Genomic DNA, 18644 nt, shown 5'->3' with positions numbered 1-18644 from the left:
GTTCTGGTAGAATTCACAGAAGAGGGAGCATTGGGTTTGGGCCGTGAAGGCTGGGAAAATTGGCAAGGCAGGGAATGGGGTAAGGAAAGGCATTCAGAAGCCAGGGCACATGGGGCAAAAGGGCATGCTCTGACCAGGTATGGTGAGGGGCGAGAAAGCAGGAAATTATTCTAAAAGGTGGTTTGGGGCCAGATCCCAGGATTTTTCGGTGCCAGGCTAGGAGCCTGGACTTGGTGCTGAAGCAATGGGGAGCCATGGAAAATGTTTTCAAGAGGGGGGACTATTATCAGATGTGAAGCCCGGACGGAGGAAAAAGTGAAGTCAGTTCAGAGGCCACTGCCATGGAAGAGGCCAACGCTGAGGAGGCCTGAACAGGAGTGTGGGATGCAGGCAAGAAGAGGAGGGGATGGGCAGGACACACGTGACAGCAGGGCCATCGTGGGTATGGAGCTCTTTGAGCCCCACGGGCTGGGGTCGTTGGTCTCGTCTCCGTTTGTCCGGGAAGGCCTCTGGCTGGGCCTGAGCTCTGCCTGCCCGAGGCCCGCTCCCTGTTGGGACTTCCTCTGGCTGCGTGAGAAGCAAGGCCGTTCCTGGGCAGCGGAGGCCTGGGGAAGTGAAACCAAACCCAGGGCAGGAGGACTGCCCGGAGCAAGCAGCTCTCCCAGGAGGCCAGAGTGACAGCTCAAAGGTAAAAACTGGGGCTGCGCCCAGTCCGCCCCCCCCCCAGAGCTGGGAGGAGCCCAGGAGCTGAGCAAACAGGGGGTGAGTGCATATTCCTACGCTCGAAAGATGAGTGTGATTAGAGAGAACTTTTATTTAGCCATTTACTTTGCTTAGCTGCTTGTCTATTGTTTCTCTCCAGTGAATATGTCTTATTCATGTAATTAAAAATGTTGAAAGGGAAGGAAAAGACATATAGGTTGGTCGCCTAGATGCTGTGACCATGGGGCTCAAAGTAAACGTCTGAACATAAAACTTACTTCGCTTCTCTGATTCTTGGATCTTTCCTCATCTGCTCACAGGTCTTGGAGGTGTGGATGGGGGGCTTTCTCCTCCCTCCACCCCGTGGGCATTTCTCCAGGGCCCCACTGGGGGTCTTTTGCCCCCTTCTGTGACACTGGGTGGGAGGGCAGATTGCCTCCAGCCGGGATTCTACTCCTGGCTCCCCCATTTCCAGCTGTGCAACCATGGCTGGCTGGAGCCTCTGTTTTCTCATCTGTATCATGGGGACAATGATAGTCCCTACTTCTCAGGGAAATAGTGCAAGTATCCAGATCAGGGTCTGGCCCTCAGGCATCCCATAATTCAATGAAAGTAATGATTGTTCCTCATCATGACAGGGCCAGAGCTTCACAGCTCAGATACTCAGGTGCCTAGGACTGTGGCTAACTCTTTCTAAAATACACCAAAGGGCTGAGGGGATTCCAGGGAACAGAACCTCGTGTCAGGGTTCCTCTCCCTGCATTTGGTTGAGTGTGCACTACACCGGCCCATGGCCTAGCAAGGTCTTGCGGCTTTAGAGAGCTGGTTAGTGCAGAGCAAGGGCCTACGACCCTCAGGGAGTTGAGGCCAAGGTCGGACCTAAATAGGACCTGTCTCTGAAGCTTTCACGTGTACTCTCGGGTCTGTGTGCTCACACCTCTGGAGGAACATGCTTGGGTGTGCGTGTGTGCAGGCCATGGCACACATATCTTTGCATGCCCATGCCCGGGCATGTATATGGATGTCTATGAATATCTGGAGTTTGTACAGGAGGAGGGCTGCTGTATTGCACAATCCCAGGGACTTCCATTTACACTGTAGTTTAAGTGAATGGTTGTGTGTTGTGCAGCAACAGGGAGCTGCCAGTCACTCTGACTATGATGTGAATGGCAGCCCTGCACATATGCATATGCATACATGCCTATGGGAGTATCTTTATGTGTACATCTCAGTGTATATGTGTCTGTGTGCCTGTGTGTACAAGACAGGGCCTACACGTCTGTGAGTATGTATAGCTGTGCCTCTGAGAGTATAGTTCCCTGGGCATTCCTGTTTGTATGCACGCATGTGGACCTGCATGTCTGTGTGTCTGCATGACTATGTGTCTGTGCCTGGGAGTGCATGCTGTGTGTGAATGTGGGTGTGTAAGTCAGGGCCTTTGGGATGCATATTTCTGCATGTGTTTGATATGCACACTTCTCTCTCTGTGTGCCTGCTCCTGTGTGTGTGTGAGTGTGTGTGTGTGGTTGTATGTATGTGTAGGAGAGAGGGGAAAGAACAGTGGGCCCAGGTGCCATGCCCTGTGCTGTGCTCTTCAGCTGTGGCCCTTCCCAAAGGCAGGGGCTGTTGCCTTTAGAGGCCTGTGGGCTACTTCCCATTTCCTGAGCACTGTCCCTCTGTCCTCAGGAGTGCTGCTGGATGTACAGAAGTTTTTTCAGATCGGTGACAGCAGTGCTGGTTTGCTTCAGACGGGTAAGGAGGGCATCCTGGCCTGGCACTCGGGCCCTGGGCTCATGCTGGGGTGGGATCCCTGGCTTATAGCCGCTGGGAAACGGGGCCCAGGCTGAGCTCCACTAAGTCTCCCGGCAGAGGAAGGGGCACTGTGGGTGGTGGCAGTGAGTACAAAGGACATTTGGATAGCAGAGGAGATGGTGTGGGCTGAGACCTCGTGCACCGAAAGAGCAGAGGGAACTGGGGTTGGAAAGGGCCCCCGAGCTTCCAATCATGGTTGTGGAGTTGTTCACTCACCCCTTCATATTTGTTCAGCTCAGCTGGGTACCGGAGACTGGCAGGGATTGAGAAATCCTGAGGCCTGCTTTCCTCTCATGGACCTGAAAACTCTGGCCACCAGGACAGACAGACAAACAGAGACCCCCCAACCCCATGGGCTCAGAGAGGGTCTGGACCTATACACATCTATAGCCCAGCATCAGGGAACAGCCATATGTCCCATTCCAAGGAGGGGGCAGTTGGGATCAGGAGTGCCTGCACATGTACCCCCCCATATGTATGCATACACTGTCACAACATAGGATACACATGTGTGAACACGCCTGGCTGGTAACTAGCATATGGGTAGTTCTTCCTTCTAATACTCCACTATCTCAGTATTTTAGAACTGGGGTACGGGGACCTCTGGGGAGACATAAAAACTTTCCAGGAGCTACACGAGCAGAGCTTTGAGAACACAATTTATAGATCTCAAGCCCCTAGATTTCTCTTCTAAAATGGATCTGCCTGAGAACAGCCTCTGGTTGGCCTTTGGTTCTCTCCTCTCTCACTTCTGTTTTAAAAATCATCCATCTACCGTTTTAAGGAGGAAAGTATACCTCTCCCCCTTTCTGAGTTTTACTATGGTGCATGCCCTGGGGTATAAAAGCCTCCAGGGTGCCAGACAGAGGGACTCCTCCTGGATGCTTGGCTTCAGCTGGGGAGGGGCTGGGGAGGACCTGGGAGCCGAGCAGACAGAGCCAGTAGAAACCCACTGGGGATGTTGTCTCCAGGCCACAAATCTATGGCAAGATGCCAAACCCTATCTAGCTATCTCGCTGGTGTGCGACAGCCTGCTATTTATCTATGATTTAGAATTCAGGAGTGAGAAGGTTGTCTTAGGGATGGGTGTCGGCACATTTATTTCAATAAAAACTGAAGCCAACATTTTAACGTCTTTCTTACAGACAACCAGTCTGATTTGCCCAATTGACTTGGCAAATAATGACTGGTTTTGCTCATTAGACTCTGTGGCAGGCATTTCCTGTAAACTGAATGAACTTGATCTGCGGCCTCATGGATCGTATAAAAATATAGTTTAAAAAAATACGATAATGCTAGAAATTGTATCTTTTGCAACTTTTAAAATTTACAATAAAGATCTTTTAAATGTTAGTGGAAAACATTTTTTTTAAAATGTCTTTATTGATTTCAGAGAGAGGAAGGGAAAAGGGAGAGAGGGGGAGAAAGAGATAGAAATATCAATGATGAGAGAGTCATCGATTGGCTGCCTCCTGCACCCCTCTACTGGGGATCGAGCCTGCAACCCAGGCATGTGCCCTGACCAGAAATTGAACCACGATCTCCTGGATCCTAGGTCGATGCTCAACCACTGAGCCACGTCAGCTGAAAACTTCTTTCAAAGGCACGGAACAAAAGAGTTAGCAGAGCCCTGTGTTAGACCACGGCTCTTTCTGTTGCTCCTGCCTCTGGCCTGCGGCTGGGGCTGATCTTCCTTCATAATTGTAGCTAAAGGGAGACCGTCTAGGCCCAACACCCTCAGACTTCTAGATTAAACAGATACTGGTAGTTGAGTCAACATTTCCCTTCCCTGTTTCTTACTATGCGGAATAGGATTATTACTATAAGGCCCCTGATAAGAGAGATGTGTGTGTGTGTGTGTGTGAGAGAGAGAGAGAGAGAGAGAGAGAGAGAGAGAGAGAGAATGTGAATGTGTGGATGTGTGAATGTGTGTGTCTGGGAGTGGGTGAAGGGCAGGGTCACCTCTGCAAAAACATCCCCAAAAAGTGTATGGAAAGGGCAGTGGGGCTGGAGGCCTGATCACCAGCTTGTCTCTGGTTGTCTCAGGTGAGTATTTTTACCTTTCTAAATCGCCATGCAGTGGCCCAAAGACCCACCCCCTGCCTGTCCACAGGGCTGCAGAATGAGGGAGACCGCTAAGAGGGGGCTCAGTCGAGCCGTAAGAGTAGGGGAGAGGGAAGGGGTGAACAGTGATCAGAACCCAACTGCCCAACTGAGACGGAGAAACTGCCGGAGTTAGTTAATTGATTATTAATATTGAAAATGAACACAGTGGTGGCCCTTACCATGTGCCAGGCAATATTCTAAGTGCTTTATAATGTTAACTCATTTAGTCTTCACAACAACCCCACGAGGCAGGTATTATTATGATGCCGTATCTGAGGCACAGAATGGCTAGGGGGCTTGCTGAAAGTCACACAGCTGGTGAGTGGCAGAGCTGGCGTTCAAATCCAGGCAGCTGCCTGGGGAGTCCTCTTAACCCTGTGCTCCTTGACTACTCACTCCCGCCTTGTCAAAGAAATTATTTGAATTTGGAGGTGCTACAAAGGAAAGGAGGAGTGCCTACCTTTCCCTGAGGGCCAGGTCTCTCTATCCCAGGGCATCTGCAGGTTTAAGGTATTTATGTCCTGTGAAGGATCCTTGCCCCAAATCTGATAAAAGGATTAGATTTGGGGAAATATGTTTATAACCTTTGGGTAAAAAAGATAGGCATTAGCAAAATACGAAACAATCTCCCTAGAGGAAGATTATAAATTTGACTACATCAAAGCTAAACTCTTCTGTATGATGGTGATTGAAACTATAAATGCAATAAGTAATAATAGGTAATATTTATTAGGCATTTATATGAAGCCAGTCACTGCCTTTTATATGCTTTATTTTATTTAATCTTATGAGGAAGTACTCTCCCTATCTCATTGTGTGGTTGATGAAAGGGGAACAGGAGAGTTAAGGAATTTGCCCAAGGTCACACAGCTAGAAATTAGTGGTGTCAGGATGAGCCCAGGTAGTTTAGTTTCCGAACTTGCATTTTAAATCCTTAAAACAAATATAAAGGACTGGGAGAAATTATTTCCACACAAAAAAGAGCCCAATAGAAAAATGAGCAGAGGATGCTCAGCTTCACTGGGCGCAGGAGGCAGATTAAAACATCAGCCAGACACCATTTGGTTTTCAACCATTAGGTGAACAAAAATAAAGTGATTGATCCTATCAAGTGTCACAAGGGTGCTGGCATATGCTTCTGTGTAAGTGTAAATCGATACAGCCTTTTCGGAGGCCTATTTTGGCAGCAGCTATTAAAATTATAAATGCCATTGACACCAAAGACCAGTCTCTGTGGAGTATTATGTCAAACCATATTAGATTCTCCTTTTTGTAGGTCAAAACTGGCCTAATTTCTGCAATTGCAAGTGGCTCAACCCAATGCTGGAGTGGGAGGGGCTGGAACCTGAGCCCGGAGGAAGCTGGACACTCTTTGGGCTCTGGAAATGTCAATCATATGTGCTCTGAATGAGACCCAGGCGGCGGGCGGTGGGCAGGGCCCTCCCAACCGAGGGTCCCTTGGATGGTGGGATCAGGTGGGGAGGGTCCAGACCTTCCTCTCGCCACCTGCACGCTTTCAGAGGCAGAGACGGGTCCTCCTCGGAGGGTGGAGGTGATTTATTTAAGGAACAGAGGCAGTGAGGGTAACTATTCATGTGGTAGTCATGCAAAAATGGGGCAGTGTCTTTGTCTTCACAGCATAGCAAACGTATTCATTAATCCAGCCGCCGGTTCTTAAGGGTGTACTTTTTAAAAATAGTATAAATACAACTAACTGCCGGGGATGTTTTACCTGCTTAGGAAAACCAATGCATTTCCAGCCTCCAGGAAACACTGGGCTCATTCTAAACCATGCTCATCTGCTTGGAGAGGGCCCAGGCAGACCACCCGTCCCTTTTTCCACCCCTCGCCCTCAGCAGGGGTGTGAGAGCAAAATCAGACCAGTCCCAGGGTCAGGCTCACAGAGGGCAGGCGTCCTGGGAAAGCGAGGGCCCCGTGTGCAGGGAACTGGCAGCTGGACACCTGGCTCCGTGTTCACCTCTATCTCGCATCCTCGGAAGGGCGTGTGGGGGCGGGGATGGGGGTTGTTGACTTCATCAGTGCTGGGGTGAGGATCAGAGAGGTGGAGTTAGTAACCCAAAGCCACACAGTGAGCAAGTGGATGAGCTGGGATTTGAGCCCTAGCCCACCCCTCTGACTCTGGGCAATGGGTTTTGTGCTAAGAGGGGATTGAGGGTTCACGTTATTTTCCTCCTCTTGGCCTCGACCCACTGCCAAGGTGCCCTTCTGTGGGTCTGCCGGGCCCATCAGCGCACCCGCCTTTGTGGGGAGATGCATGCTGCCCCTTGACCTTCTCCTCCAGTCTTCACCAGCTGCCTGCTGATGTCTGCACCCGTGTTTGGCTACCTGGGCGACCGCCACAGCCGCAAAGCCACGCTGAGCTTTGGGATCCTTCTCTGGTCAGGAGCAGGCCTTTCCAGCTCCTTCATCTCCCCCCGGGTAGGTGCCCTCACCCCTGCACAGGCCCCAGGGACCCCCCACCTTTCTCCCTGACCCATGAGAGCGGGGTGGGACTGCTTCTGCTCCATTCCGGGCTCCGGGCTTGCTGGGGATGCCTTCCAGGGCGGAGAGGAGCCCGTTGGGCTTTCCTAACAGGGGCCTTCCTCTCTTGCACCTCCCGCTGCTGCCTGTGGCTTCACTTCCGCCCACTGTGCTGGGGGTGGGGTAACAGCTATAGTTTGGGGGGAACTGGCCTGGTTAGCAAAGGTGATGATCAGGAAAAGGGTTCCTCGGGGCTGGGGCAGGCAGTAGCCGCAGGCGCCAGCGGGGAGCGACCGTGTGATCTGGGGGACCTGGGCTGGGAGGATAGCCAGGCGCCTGTAGCTGGATCCCCTCTTCCTCTCTTGGGGGCACGTGTCTCCAAGTGCCCTCGCCCCTCTGACAAATCCTCAAGTCCCTTGCCTGTGGGTGCTTTCTGGAGCTCACCCTGTTCTTGTGTCTGCTTGCCCAGTATTCCTGGCTCTTTTTCCTGTCCCGGGGAGTGGTGGGCATTGGCACTGCCAGCTACTCCACCATCGCGCCCACTATCCTGGGCGACCTCTTTGTGAGGGACCTGCGGACCCGGGTACTGGCTATCTTCTACATCTTTATTCCCGTTGGAAGGTGAGTATCACCCTGGACCCACTTCCTGGGGTGGTAAACTGAGGCCCAAAGGAGTCAGAACAGGGGCTGGGTTGGGGGAGGAGATATCAGACCAGGAGGGCTGAGATTTCAATCCCAACTCTACCCCTTTCTCGCTGGGTCACTTTCCCTCTCTGAGCCTCAGCTCCTCATCTGTAAATTGGGACAGTCATGCTGGTGGGCTGTGGGGAGGATTACAGAGAATAAAGGTGCTCCCTGCACTTCCGAAGGGGTGAGCAAGAGCGCCTGGCAGTTGGCCCGTTCAGGAAGGGCTGGCTCCGGGAGGCGAGGCAGGAAAGTGCCTTAGGGCCGGGCAATGTACCTCGCAGCGGGGTAGGACAGAGTGGGATTTACAGTTAGGCCTCTGAGCTCTGACCCAGGTTTCCTGATATCACCTGACTCAGGCAGGGCTGAGCCTCAGACAAGGGAGGTGGCCTTCATATAAGGAGACAGTGGACAGTGGTGCCGGGGATGGGCTAGGGGCCAGAGGTCGCTGGTGACTTGACCGAGGGCAGTGGACATCTGGACCTCACGTGGAAGGGCTATGAGCTGCAGAGAGCGGGCTCCCTGGGGTGGGGGTACCTTGGCTCAGGCCCTCACTGCCTATTCCCCTTGCTCTTCTGTTGCAGTGGCCTGGGCTACATGCTGGGGTCAGCTGCGAAGGCGCTGACTGGGAACTGGCGTTGGGCCCTCCGAGTGAGTCCAGCTTCCGTTTCTTCCCTCTGCTTTCCCCCTGGGCTGCGGGGACTTTCCAGCCTGGAGTGGCCTTAGCCACTTGGCACAGTACCTGGCGCCATGGGGGGTGGTCAGACATCAGCAACTTCAGACGTTTGTGGCCTCACATGGAATGTGGACTATGGAAGTCCTGGTCCTGGGTTCAAATTCTGACTGGTCAGTTTGCTAGCTATGTGACCTGAAGCAAGACACCTCCTTCTTAGCAGCCTCACTTTGCCTATTTGAAAATGAGGACGTAAATGCTCCCTTAGGGACTCTTGAGGTTTAATGAGACAAGAGATGGAAAGATACTAGGGTAGGACTGGAGTGGCAGATGGAGGGAAAGGGGGCAGTTATGGGGGCAACAAATATGCAATAGTTAGAGCCAGCGTAGTAGAGGCCCCAGTTCTCAGCCATGTCAGGCTCACTGATCCAATAGAGTGGTGTCTGTACTGGACAGACAGGTATTAAATCAGCCCCCAAGGGGGGCCACTCTCAAGCTGCACTCTCAGGCATGAGAAATAGTGATGTCAGGCTCTGCATAACCAGCACCCAGGAAACAAGCCCTTCTCCCTCCACGCCAGGGCACAGAGCTCCCCAGGAGCCTGCACCACAGAGTTCAGTCACCCTAGGATCTCTGGGCCACAGGGGCACGTGGCACTGAGCTTCCTGGGCCCTCCTGTCCCTAGGTCATGCCCTGCCTGGAAGCCGTGGCCTTGATCCTGCTTGTCACGCTGGTTCCAGACCCACCTCGGGGAGCTGCTGAGAAGCAGAGAGAGGTGGCCATGGTGGCCAGCTGGTGTGAGGATGTCAGATACCTGGGGAGAAAGTGAGTGTCCCTGCTCCCCCTGCTTGTCACCAAAAACCCCACTGCCTGCCCCAGCATCCCTGACCTCCCCCTCTCTGCCTCCAGGGAGCCCTCTGTGACTGTCCAATGTTTGTTCGCAGCCCTGTTTCTATCTCTGAGCCCCCACTCACCAACTGAGATGCCCCCCCCACCTGGAGGCCCTCCTCCCCCATTCATGACAGAGTATGGGCTTGGAGGGAGGGAGGACCAAGGGAGGGGGTGGCATGAGCGCCAGCCTTGGCTCCGCCACTGCCTTATCCTTAAGTGACCTGAGACTTGGAGCCTCACTTCCCTCACTTACTCGATGGGCATATTTCTCCAGCCTCGGCTGCTTCTCAGGGTGGTCGGGAGGATGCCGGGAGTTAATCACTTACCTCCCTGAGCCTCATGGGAGTGCATCAAGAGGCAACTGCACTCACAGGCTTCACGATTTACCAAAATGTGGGGCACGAACAGGACCCAGCTCTGTTTGTATCAAAGCCATGAGACAGTGGAGGGCGCCCAGAGGAAGGGGGGGCCGCAGGGGCAGCTTCCAGAGGACGTGAAGTTGGAGGTGGGCCTTTCGGGATGGGGACACCTGGTCCTGCAGAGGGCCGGGGAGAAGGCAAAGCGTGAGAGGGTGCAGAGGTGGGATGCGCAGGGTTCTTAGTGAATGTTGGGAAGGATGCCGAGCCCACCTGAGTGCCCAGGAGGTGGGAGGAGGGGACCAAACAGAAGCGACATCCCCTGCAGCCCCAGCCCTCTCCCAGCTTCAGCCAGGGTGCTTTCTCTTGCAGCTGGAGTTTTGTGTGGTTGACCCTTGGAGTGACAGCCATGGGCTTCGTGACTGGAGCTGTGGGCTTCTGGACCCCCAAGTTTCTGTTCGAGGCTCGTGTAGTGCATGGACTGCAGCCTCCCTGCTTCCAGCAGCCATGTGACAGCCAGGACAGGTGAGGGGCCTCTGGGAGCACTGGGCACCTGGCCCAGGTTATAGGGGCTCTTGGTGGGGAAGTCTCAGGAGGTTCTGAGCCCCTAAACTCAATCTGTCTGGGTACATGGTGCTCGGTGAAGACCCCAGAGCTCAGAGGCCAGCTGGTTCTGGCTCTGGCCGAGATCCAGTCACCCTGGTGTCCAGAGGCAGCTCCCTTGTCCTTTCTGGGCCCCAGTCCCTCTCTTCCCACACTTGGGTTGCTTTGGAGATCCAGAGGCACTTGGGCTGGGGTTGAGAATGATGGGACTCAGGCAACTTTCCTTCGAAGGGACCATAATGTGAGGTCACCCCATTTTACAGATGGCAAACTGAGGCACTGGGAGGCCTCCGTACCCATCTGGCTTAGGGACTTCACCCATGAGCTCATTTGTTCTTTTCTCGCTTGAGGCACTGAGAATCTGGGAAAGCTGCTGGAGGGTGGGGAGCAAAGCCCTCAGGGAGTGCCCTCCCCACTCCCTGCCCTCCGCAGCCCCTTTCCCCAAGGGCCCTGTGACCTCCTGATGGAGAGGGCCCATCTGGGTCCTCTCTCACTTGCTTTGTCTTCCTCCTTGAAATCCTTAACCTTAGTTTCCTCCTCTCCAGCTGATGCTTTTCCATCTCCTGTGGCTCCCCTTTCCTCCGCCCTGCCCCATGACCCCCCAGATTCCTCCGGGCTCTGAGCTGTTCCCGCAGCTCCCTTCCCCCTGAGGCCTCAGTGACACCAGCTCTCCGCTGGCAGCACGTCTGCCTCCCCCCCACTCCCAGAGGGAGAGCGTCATGTAATTGCCACACTGTCCTGTCCTGTGCCCCCTTACTTATTCATGCCCTTGTCCAAGCTGTGACCTATGCCCATAGCTCCCTTCCCTTTTCTCATCATTACCTCTTCTTTATTTATTTACTTATTTTTAAAAATACGTCTTTATTGATTTCAGAGAGAGGAAGGGAGAGGGAGAGAGAGAGAAACATCAGTGATGAGAGAGTCATTGATCGGCTTCCTCCTGCAGGGCCCCCGAGTGGGGATCGAGCCCGCAACCCGGGCATGTGCCCTGACCAAGAATCGAACCGTGATCTTCCGGATCCTAGGTCGATGTTCAACCACTGAGCCACGCTGGCTGGGCTCATTGTTACGTCTTAAGTTTTAACTTTAGTTCAGGCTCTAAGGTATGCATTCTACATGAAAACCCCTCTGAGGTTTTATAATAATTAACCTTATTATTCCTGTATTACCAATGAAACAATGGAAGATCAGAGAGGTTAAGTGACTTGCCCAAGATCACACAGCTAACACAGAGTAGAGCCAGGATTCAAAACCCATCTGACTCCAAAATTGGTGCTTTTAAGCTCCACATTCGATTGCCCCTGGAGACTGTCTGTTACTGTTAATTGACTTGAACATCTCTCCACTTAGTGGGGAACAGCTTCCTGGCACATTCCCCGTGGATGCTCAGGGAAAGCATCCAGTGAGTGAGTGAATGGATGCATCAAATGATCCTGCCATGTTTGTCTTGGCGCCACAACTAGATTGTTATCTCCCTGGAGGCAAAGACTGAGGCCTAAAAGCCCCACAGCAGCTTGAGAAAGTGGGGGAAAAATAAGACTTGATTCCACCTCAGGCATTAACTGGCCAAGTGCCCTGGGCAACTCACTTCCCCTTTTCTCAGCTTTAGCCTCTTCTTCTAACTCAGCTCCTTCATAGAACCTATGTGAGAAACTGACATGGGAGTTTGTATTAGTGTCCTGGAGCTGATGTAATGAATTGTCACAAACTTGGTAGCTCAAAACAACAGAAATTTATTTTCTCAGAGTTCTGGAGGTCAGAAGTCCAAAATGGTTTCACTGGGACAAAATCAAGTTTGGCAGGGCCACACTCCCTCTGGAGGCTCTGTGGGAGAAACCTTTCTTGCCTCTTCCAACTTCTGGTGGCTGCCAACATTCCTTGGCCTGTGGCTACATCACACCAGGTTCTACATCCACGGACACATGGCTTCTCGTCTTCTGTCTCAGATTTCCTTTTCCTTCTTATGAGGACACTTGTGGTTGCACTTAGCACCCACTAAAAAGTGGAGGATAATTTCTCCATCTCAAGATCCTTAGTGCAATCATGTTTTGTCCTATGATGTAAATATCTTGGGGGCCATTATTCAGCCTATCACAGAGTGAGGTTCTGCACAGACCCCAGCTATTAAATACCCCCTGTGGTTAGAATAAGCCTTAGGGTGAGGGTGGGGTGAGGGTAGGAAGCTGCAGAACATGGGATTCTAGCTCGGCCAGAGGGAAAACTTTCAACACTCAGAGCTGGTCAGATGGAAAGGGCTGCATGGGGGTAGTGAACTGCCCACCCCTGGGAGTGTTTAAGTAGAAGTTGGACAGCTGCTTGCCAGGACCATTGTGCAGAGAATCAGGATAGGACTTGCTGGCCTTTAAGGACCCCCACTCCTGGCTCTGAGAGTCTGATTCTGGGAAGTCCTTGTGGAAGTAGAGGGGCTGGGTGGCTCCACAAGACCAATCAATCTTGGTCTTGAGAATCTGCCAAGGCCGGCTCAGACCAGGACTCAGAAGCAGATAGCATTCATCTGGATTCAGGGTCACTTGACTGGGCTGAGCCAGAGCCTTACGGAGCTTGGAAGGGTGGGAAGGTTCAGTGAGCATCTCTAAGCTGCCTAAGGACCCACATGCTTCAGTAGGCAGAGGGCCAGGAAGCCCTGGCTCTGCCCATGAGGGGCTGTCTGACCTCCAGCAGGTTCTTGCCCACTCTGGGCTCTATACAAACCCACTAGTCCTCAGACTGTGGAATGAACATTTTTACAGAAGCTGTTTAGAGGAGAGGAGTTTTTTGTGGCACTCAGTTTGTCAGTAGCTGCAGTCTTGCATCTCTCATGTTCTTACATCTTAGTGGGAGCTGCTGCAAAGGTAATAGCAGGGCACTGGGCTATTCCATGTACTTCCAGAAATGTTTGGGCCTGGGCTGGGATATTGGTCAGGTAGAGAAGCCAGGTAGAGAAGGTGGGTCGGGGGAAGTGAAGGGTATGGGCCAAGGCAAGGGAGCTAGAAAGCGAAGGGTGAGTTTAGAGAATTCCCAGTCATTCGTGCAGAGTGAGGGAAGGAGAAGGGACGGAGGTCACACAGGTGTGTGGGGGCCAGTACTGGCCGAGAGCTTGCCCTGGGGACAGCAGGGCGCTGCTGAGAGGCTAGAGAGGTCCTGCTTACATTTGTGTTTTCAAGAATTCATGTTGGTCAGTCTCAGTATCCCTTTGAGCTCCTTTAATTGGAGGCTTGGGAGAGCAGGATGGACTAGGAAATAAAGATAATGTATTCAAATCCTGCCTCTGTCAACTATCAGCTGCCTAATCTTTATTTATTTATTTTTTTAAATATCTCTTTATTGATTTCAGAGAGAGGAAGGGAGAGGGAGAGAGGGAGACAGAAACATCAATGATGAGAGAGTCCCCATTGATCGGCTGCCTCCTGCACACCCCGACTGGGGATCGAGCCCACAACCCTAGCATGTGCCCTGACCGGGAATCGAAAAGTGATCTCCTGGATCCTAGGTCAATGCTCGACCGCTGAGCCATGCCCGGCCAGGCAGCTGGGTAATCTTGACCTTAACTTTTCTCAGCCTAACCTTCCTCATCTGTCCACCTGGGAATTCTGGGAGGGCTCAGTGAGCTCATTTGGTCCAGGCTCTGTGCTCCCAGCATGGAGTCAAGGAAGTAAACCAAACCTGGTCTCTGTGGTCCAGTAACTCACAGGTAATATGTAATAACCTTGATGACAGAGACACAGAAGGTGCTATGGGAACCGAAGGGAGTGAAGGCATCAGCAAAGGGCCAGGGAAAGGCGTTTCCAAAGAGGAGATCATTGTGAAGGGTCTTGAAGGATGAGTAGGAGTTCAGTTGTGGAAAAACTAGTGAAGGGTGTCCAGGTGGAGAAATAAAAGCCTGAAGCGGGGACAGTAATGAGTTTGGAGGCAGAGAAGGGTGCAGCTGGAGACTGGGGTTGGGGTCAGCCAGGGTCAGGTCACTAGGGCCATGTATGCCACGGGTTGGCACTGATTCCGGTAGATGTTTGAGAGCTGGTGGCGAATTGGAGGCTGAGGGTGGGCAGGGGCACAGTCAGATTTGTGTTCTAGAAAACACCCTCTGGGGACTTGTATGGAAATTGCTTTTCAGGGACAGGTTTCCACAGGAGGGAGGTGCAAGAGGGGCCGAGTAGAGTCGAAGTGGGTCCAGGAGTAGGTGGGAAAGGCAGTGAAGTTAGGAAGGGGCTGCTTGAGAGGTGTCCAAGGACAGGGAGTGGAAGGTGGGATTCAGGGAGGGAGGGTGTGTGGAACACCTAGAAGAGGGCCGAGCTCTCATAGGAGCTCAATAAAGAAGTGTTCACTTGCCTCCATTCCCATTTGTACAGGGGGCTAGAAGGTGAGGAGGTTGGAGCCAGATTGGGACCGAAGAATTGAGATTTCTGAGTGGGATAGTTTTGGGTGGTGAGAGGTTGGAGGAGGTTCCTGGAGTTGAGGAAGGCTGGGAACTGGGGTGCTGGGCAGATCACCACACGGCCAGTGGCATGCCCAGGATGAGGCCGGAAAGGGACTGGGGGAGGGAGAGTATCTGGGCTCCTGATTAGGCTCCCAAGGACCTAGGAGCACTGGTTAGGAGGGAGGGGGAGGGGCCCACAGGCACATTTTTTGGGGTGCCAGATCCTGCACAGGGGCAGGTGGCGGGACCCCACCGCTGACCAACCCCTCTCTGTTCTTTCCCATCAGCCTGATTTTTGGGGCACTGACCATTGCGACTGGCATCATTGGGGTTGTCCTGGGAGCAGAGGCTTCAAGGAGGTACAAGAAAGTGAACCCGCGGGCTGAGCCCCTCATCTGTGCTTCTAGCCTGCTCGCTTCAGCCCCCTGCATCTACCTGGCTCTCATCCTGGCTCCAATCAGTCTCCTGGCCTCCTATGTAAGTGAGGGCCCCACCTGAGGGGGGTGGCTTGGGGTGGGCAGGGAACTCCTGCCCCATACAGGCTCCCGCTGTGCCAGGTCTTTACGTCCATCACATGTATCAGTCCTCCCAGGTGGAGCTCACACCGGGTTTCTCTTTCTCTCCCCCTCCCTCCCTTCCACTCTCTCTAAAAATCAATGGAAAAAATATCCTCAGGCAAGGAAAAAAAAAAAAGCCAGTTTCATTTAAATCACAACTTTGGTTCTACTTCCCAATAAAGTTTCTATCCAGGCCCAGAATTTGCACTGGGGGGGGGGGGGGCGGGTAGCGGAAGCTCTAGTCGATTCTCTTCTCTTTGTTCCATTTCTGTCCCTTGTCCCCGACAGCGCTCGTGCCCCAAGCTCCTGACCCCTCCAGGGCTGGGCAGGCCAGGGAGGATGACTGGAAATGGGGGTTGTTTTGCTGACAGTCAGTGCCCTCCATGTGGCAGATGCCCAGATGCTGGCTGACTCCTGTCTTGGGGCACTTTTGTGGGTTTTGGACCCCTGGCCCTGGCTTTAGCATCGTTCAGTTCCTTGATGCAGATGACAAAGTCACTTCTGTCCTCCACTCCTCTTTAGATGTTGCCCTTCCAGCCCTTCCTGCTAAACCTTGTGTCCCCAACAGGCGCCCTGTGGGGCCCCCCTCTTGGGACCCTCAAACCTGTCTCCTCTCTAGTTCAGCCTGTTTCCCCTCTAGTGTTCCTTTAACTCCCTGGATGAACTCAGGAAGTGCGACAGTCCCCACTCCTGCCCTCTCTCCTCACCCTGATACTGCAGGCTGCTCCCTGTGGTACTGAGCCCCCCACCCCCCCTTAGGCCCCAGGGTCCATGTTCTCCCAATGCCAGGTGACATGCTTCAAGATGCCCCGAGGATGCCCTTTGTGGGTGCCCCTCAGGTGGCCCTGGTGCTGGAGGGTCAGCATCTCACTGGCGTCTAGCCAGGGAGAAGGGTCAGTCTCCTGGTAGGCACTGCCCTGTCTGTGGGTGGGTTGCCCAAGGCCCCTCACTCAACTTTCTCTTCAAATAAACCCTCCCCAGCCCAAGTCTCCAGCCTTGGATACAAGCTGGGGCCACAGGGGACAGGTGCGTCTCTCTCTAAGCCCTGAGGTGTGTCTGGCTCCTCTCTCAAGTTGTGCTTCTCACCTGGGTCCTCAGCCTCGGTTGGGCTTCTGCTGAGATTCCTGGAGAGCAGACAAGTCCCCTTAGCATTCCTGTCTCCCTCTGCTCTTGTTTGGTCTTTCTGATACCTTCATGGGAAAGGGTTTTTCTCATGCCCACTTGACCAATTGCTAATCCGAGGCCCAGAGACAGCAACGCAAATAGCAGAAGAGGCAAAACCTAAACTCAGCCCCGCAGACTATAAAGCCTGTGTCCATGCCACACTGACCTTTGTCGCCTCGTGGGGAAAAAGGGCCTGCATACACTAGGCACCAATAAATGCCTTAATGCTTACTGGCTGAGGGAGCAGAAGAGCAATAGGGACCATCATCTCCAGCCTGTGGGAGCTAAAGGGGCCTGACCTTGCAGGCAGGCTGAGGCCCAGGCAGATGGAGGCCTGTCAAAGGCCTGTCCCTGCCTTGGCTGGGCCCTTGAACCCCCTGTGAGCTCTGCTTCTGCCACTGTCCTGGTTGGCTCTGGGAGGAAGCTCCTTGGCTGTATTTTGGGGACACAGCTGTCCCCCCTCCCACAGCCTGGCACATTTCCAGAGCTGGATGGCTCATCTAGAAATGACATTGCGTCTTGGCTGACAGAGCCAGCTGGAGGAGCTCTTCTCCGCACCTGCCTGGGGGTGAGGGATGGAGAGGCTGGAGGGCAGGCAGGGCTGGGATGCATCAGTCTCCCAGCGCTAGGAAGCTGTTCCTTCCTGTGGCTCGTGTTTGGCCCTGGCATGATGCCCAGGGGTGCTGAACCCCCGTGGCCTTAACTCCAGCCTTGCAGAAGTGGGGCCCTTCTTCTGGGCCTCTGGACAGAACCCTCTCCTTCAAGCCTCTTCTGAACCTCTGAAGTCCACCTGAATGTTCTGACTTGAGATTCAGGCTTCAGCTCCATCCTCCCCCAAACATGGTCATAACCTTAGTACCTCCAACCTACTCGCTTCTCTCAGTCCCCTCCGTCCTTTCCTGGTTCACGCCTTACTGTCTTTCTCCAAGACTGTTCTGGGAGCCACCTTCCTTGTTTCCTTGCCTCCCTGCTCACCCACCACAGTCTGTTCTTCCCACACTGCCAGAGCGACACCATGAACCTTCCCTGCTCCAAAGCCTTGCATGGCTCCCTGGTGCCTCTGGAACCAAGTCGAACTCTTCATCCTGGAGTTCAAAGCCCCTCACAAACTCTCCTGATAATCTTAATAGCCTTTTCCCCATGCAGTCCTACCATGCAGGTCTCCTCTCCATTCCCAGGACACGCCCCATTCTTCCCACATCTGGGGCCTCCCTCTGTTCCCTCTACCCCATCCCTTCTCCATATGCCCGAATCATTCAGTGGCCAGCTTGGGTACCATCTCCCCATGGAGCCTTCCCTGATTGGTAGGCCTGACTCTCTCCCCATCCTCGATGCTCCTCAGCATTGTCTTCCTCGGTTCACGGTTATTTACACTTCGACCCTCTCCCAGCAGGGCCCAGGTTGGTTCTGATCTTTCTCAGCACTCCAGACCGAAGCATAACATCAGACACTTGGGCTGGGTGGGGGTAATCACTGCTTGTTGAGTAAATGGTTGAGTGACTAGCTGTTTGCATTCATTTATTTACCCAACAAATATTTATTGAGTGCCTATAAAGTAGCATGCTAGTTAAAATGCTATGGATGTAGCAGTGGATAAAATAGACTAAAATATCTCTGTCCGTAGGGAGCTTACATTCTAGTTGGGGAGACAGACAACAGGCAAGACAAGCAAGTAAAGTTCACAATATTCTAGATGGTCATAAATGCCTGGAATAAACAGAGTGGAGAAGGGAGATAGGGAGTGTGTGGGGTTGTGGAGAGAGGGCTGAATTTTTTTTAAATATATTTTTAAAATTAATTATTAATTTATTTTAAAACAAATATTTAACTTTATCATTGTCATTTAAAGCTTGATTATTGGTTTTTTTAGAGTAAGAGGAAGGGAGAAAGGAGAGAGAAACATCGATGGGCTGCCCCCTTCATGCCCCCTACTGGGATAGAGCCCACTGCCCGGGCATGTGCCCTGACGGGAACCGAGCTGGTGGCCTCCTGGTGCGCGGGACGAAGCTCAACCTACCGAGCCACGCCAGCCAGGGCAAGGGCTGCAGTTTTATGTCGCGTAACCAGAGAGGCCTCACTGACAAGGCGGTTGTTGAGTAAAGACCTACAGGAGGTGAAGGAGTGAATTATGCTGCTGTTTAGGGGAACAGTTTTCCAGGCAGAGGGAACAGCAACTGTAAAGACCCCGAGGCAAGAGTGCA

At 53.0% G+C, this 18644-nt stretch overlaps 1 protein-coding gene across 1 annotated transcript in view; it reads left to right on the top strand.

Moving 5' to 3' along the window:
- SPNS3 (SPNS lysolipid transporter 3, sphingosine-1-phosphate (putative)) overlaps positions 1-18644 on the top strand; it is a 39713-nt gene that overhangs the window by 1098 nt on the left and 19971 nt on the right. Inside the window, exons 2-8 of the mRNA XM_016200911.2 lie at positions 2389-2454; positions 6923-7059; positions 7571-7722; positions 8370-8436; positions 9144-9283; positions 10078-10230; positions 15010-15199. Coding sequence (XP_016056397.2) covers positions 2389-2454; positions 6923-7059; positions 7571-7722; positions 8370-8436; positions 9144-9283; positions 10078-10230; positions 15010-15199 — 905 coding nt within the window. The remainder of the gene's footprint in view (positions 1-2388; positions 2455-6922; positions 7060-7570; positions 7723-8369; positions 8437-9143; positions 9284-10077; positions 10231-15009; positions 15200-18644) is intronic.

This window comes from Miniopterus natalensis, chromosome 17 (genome assembly GCF_054644295.1).
Source record: "Miniopterus natalensis isolate mMinNat1 chromosome 17, mMinNat1.hap1, whole genome shotgun sequence".
Classification (NCBI taxonomy): Eukaryota; Metazoa; Chordata; class Mammalia; order Chiroptera; family Miniopteridae; genus Miniopterus; species Miniopterus natalensis.
Note: the sequence above shows the minus strand (reverse complement) of the source record. Positions and strands in the feature narration are given on the sequence as shown.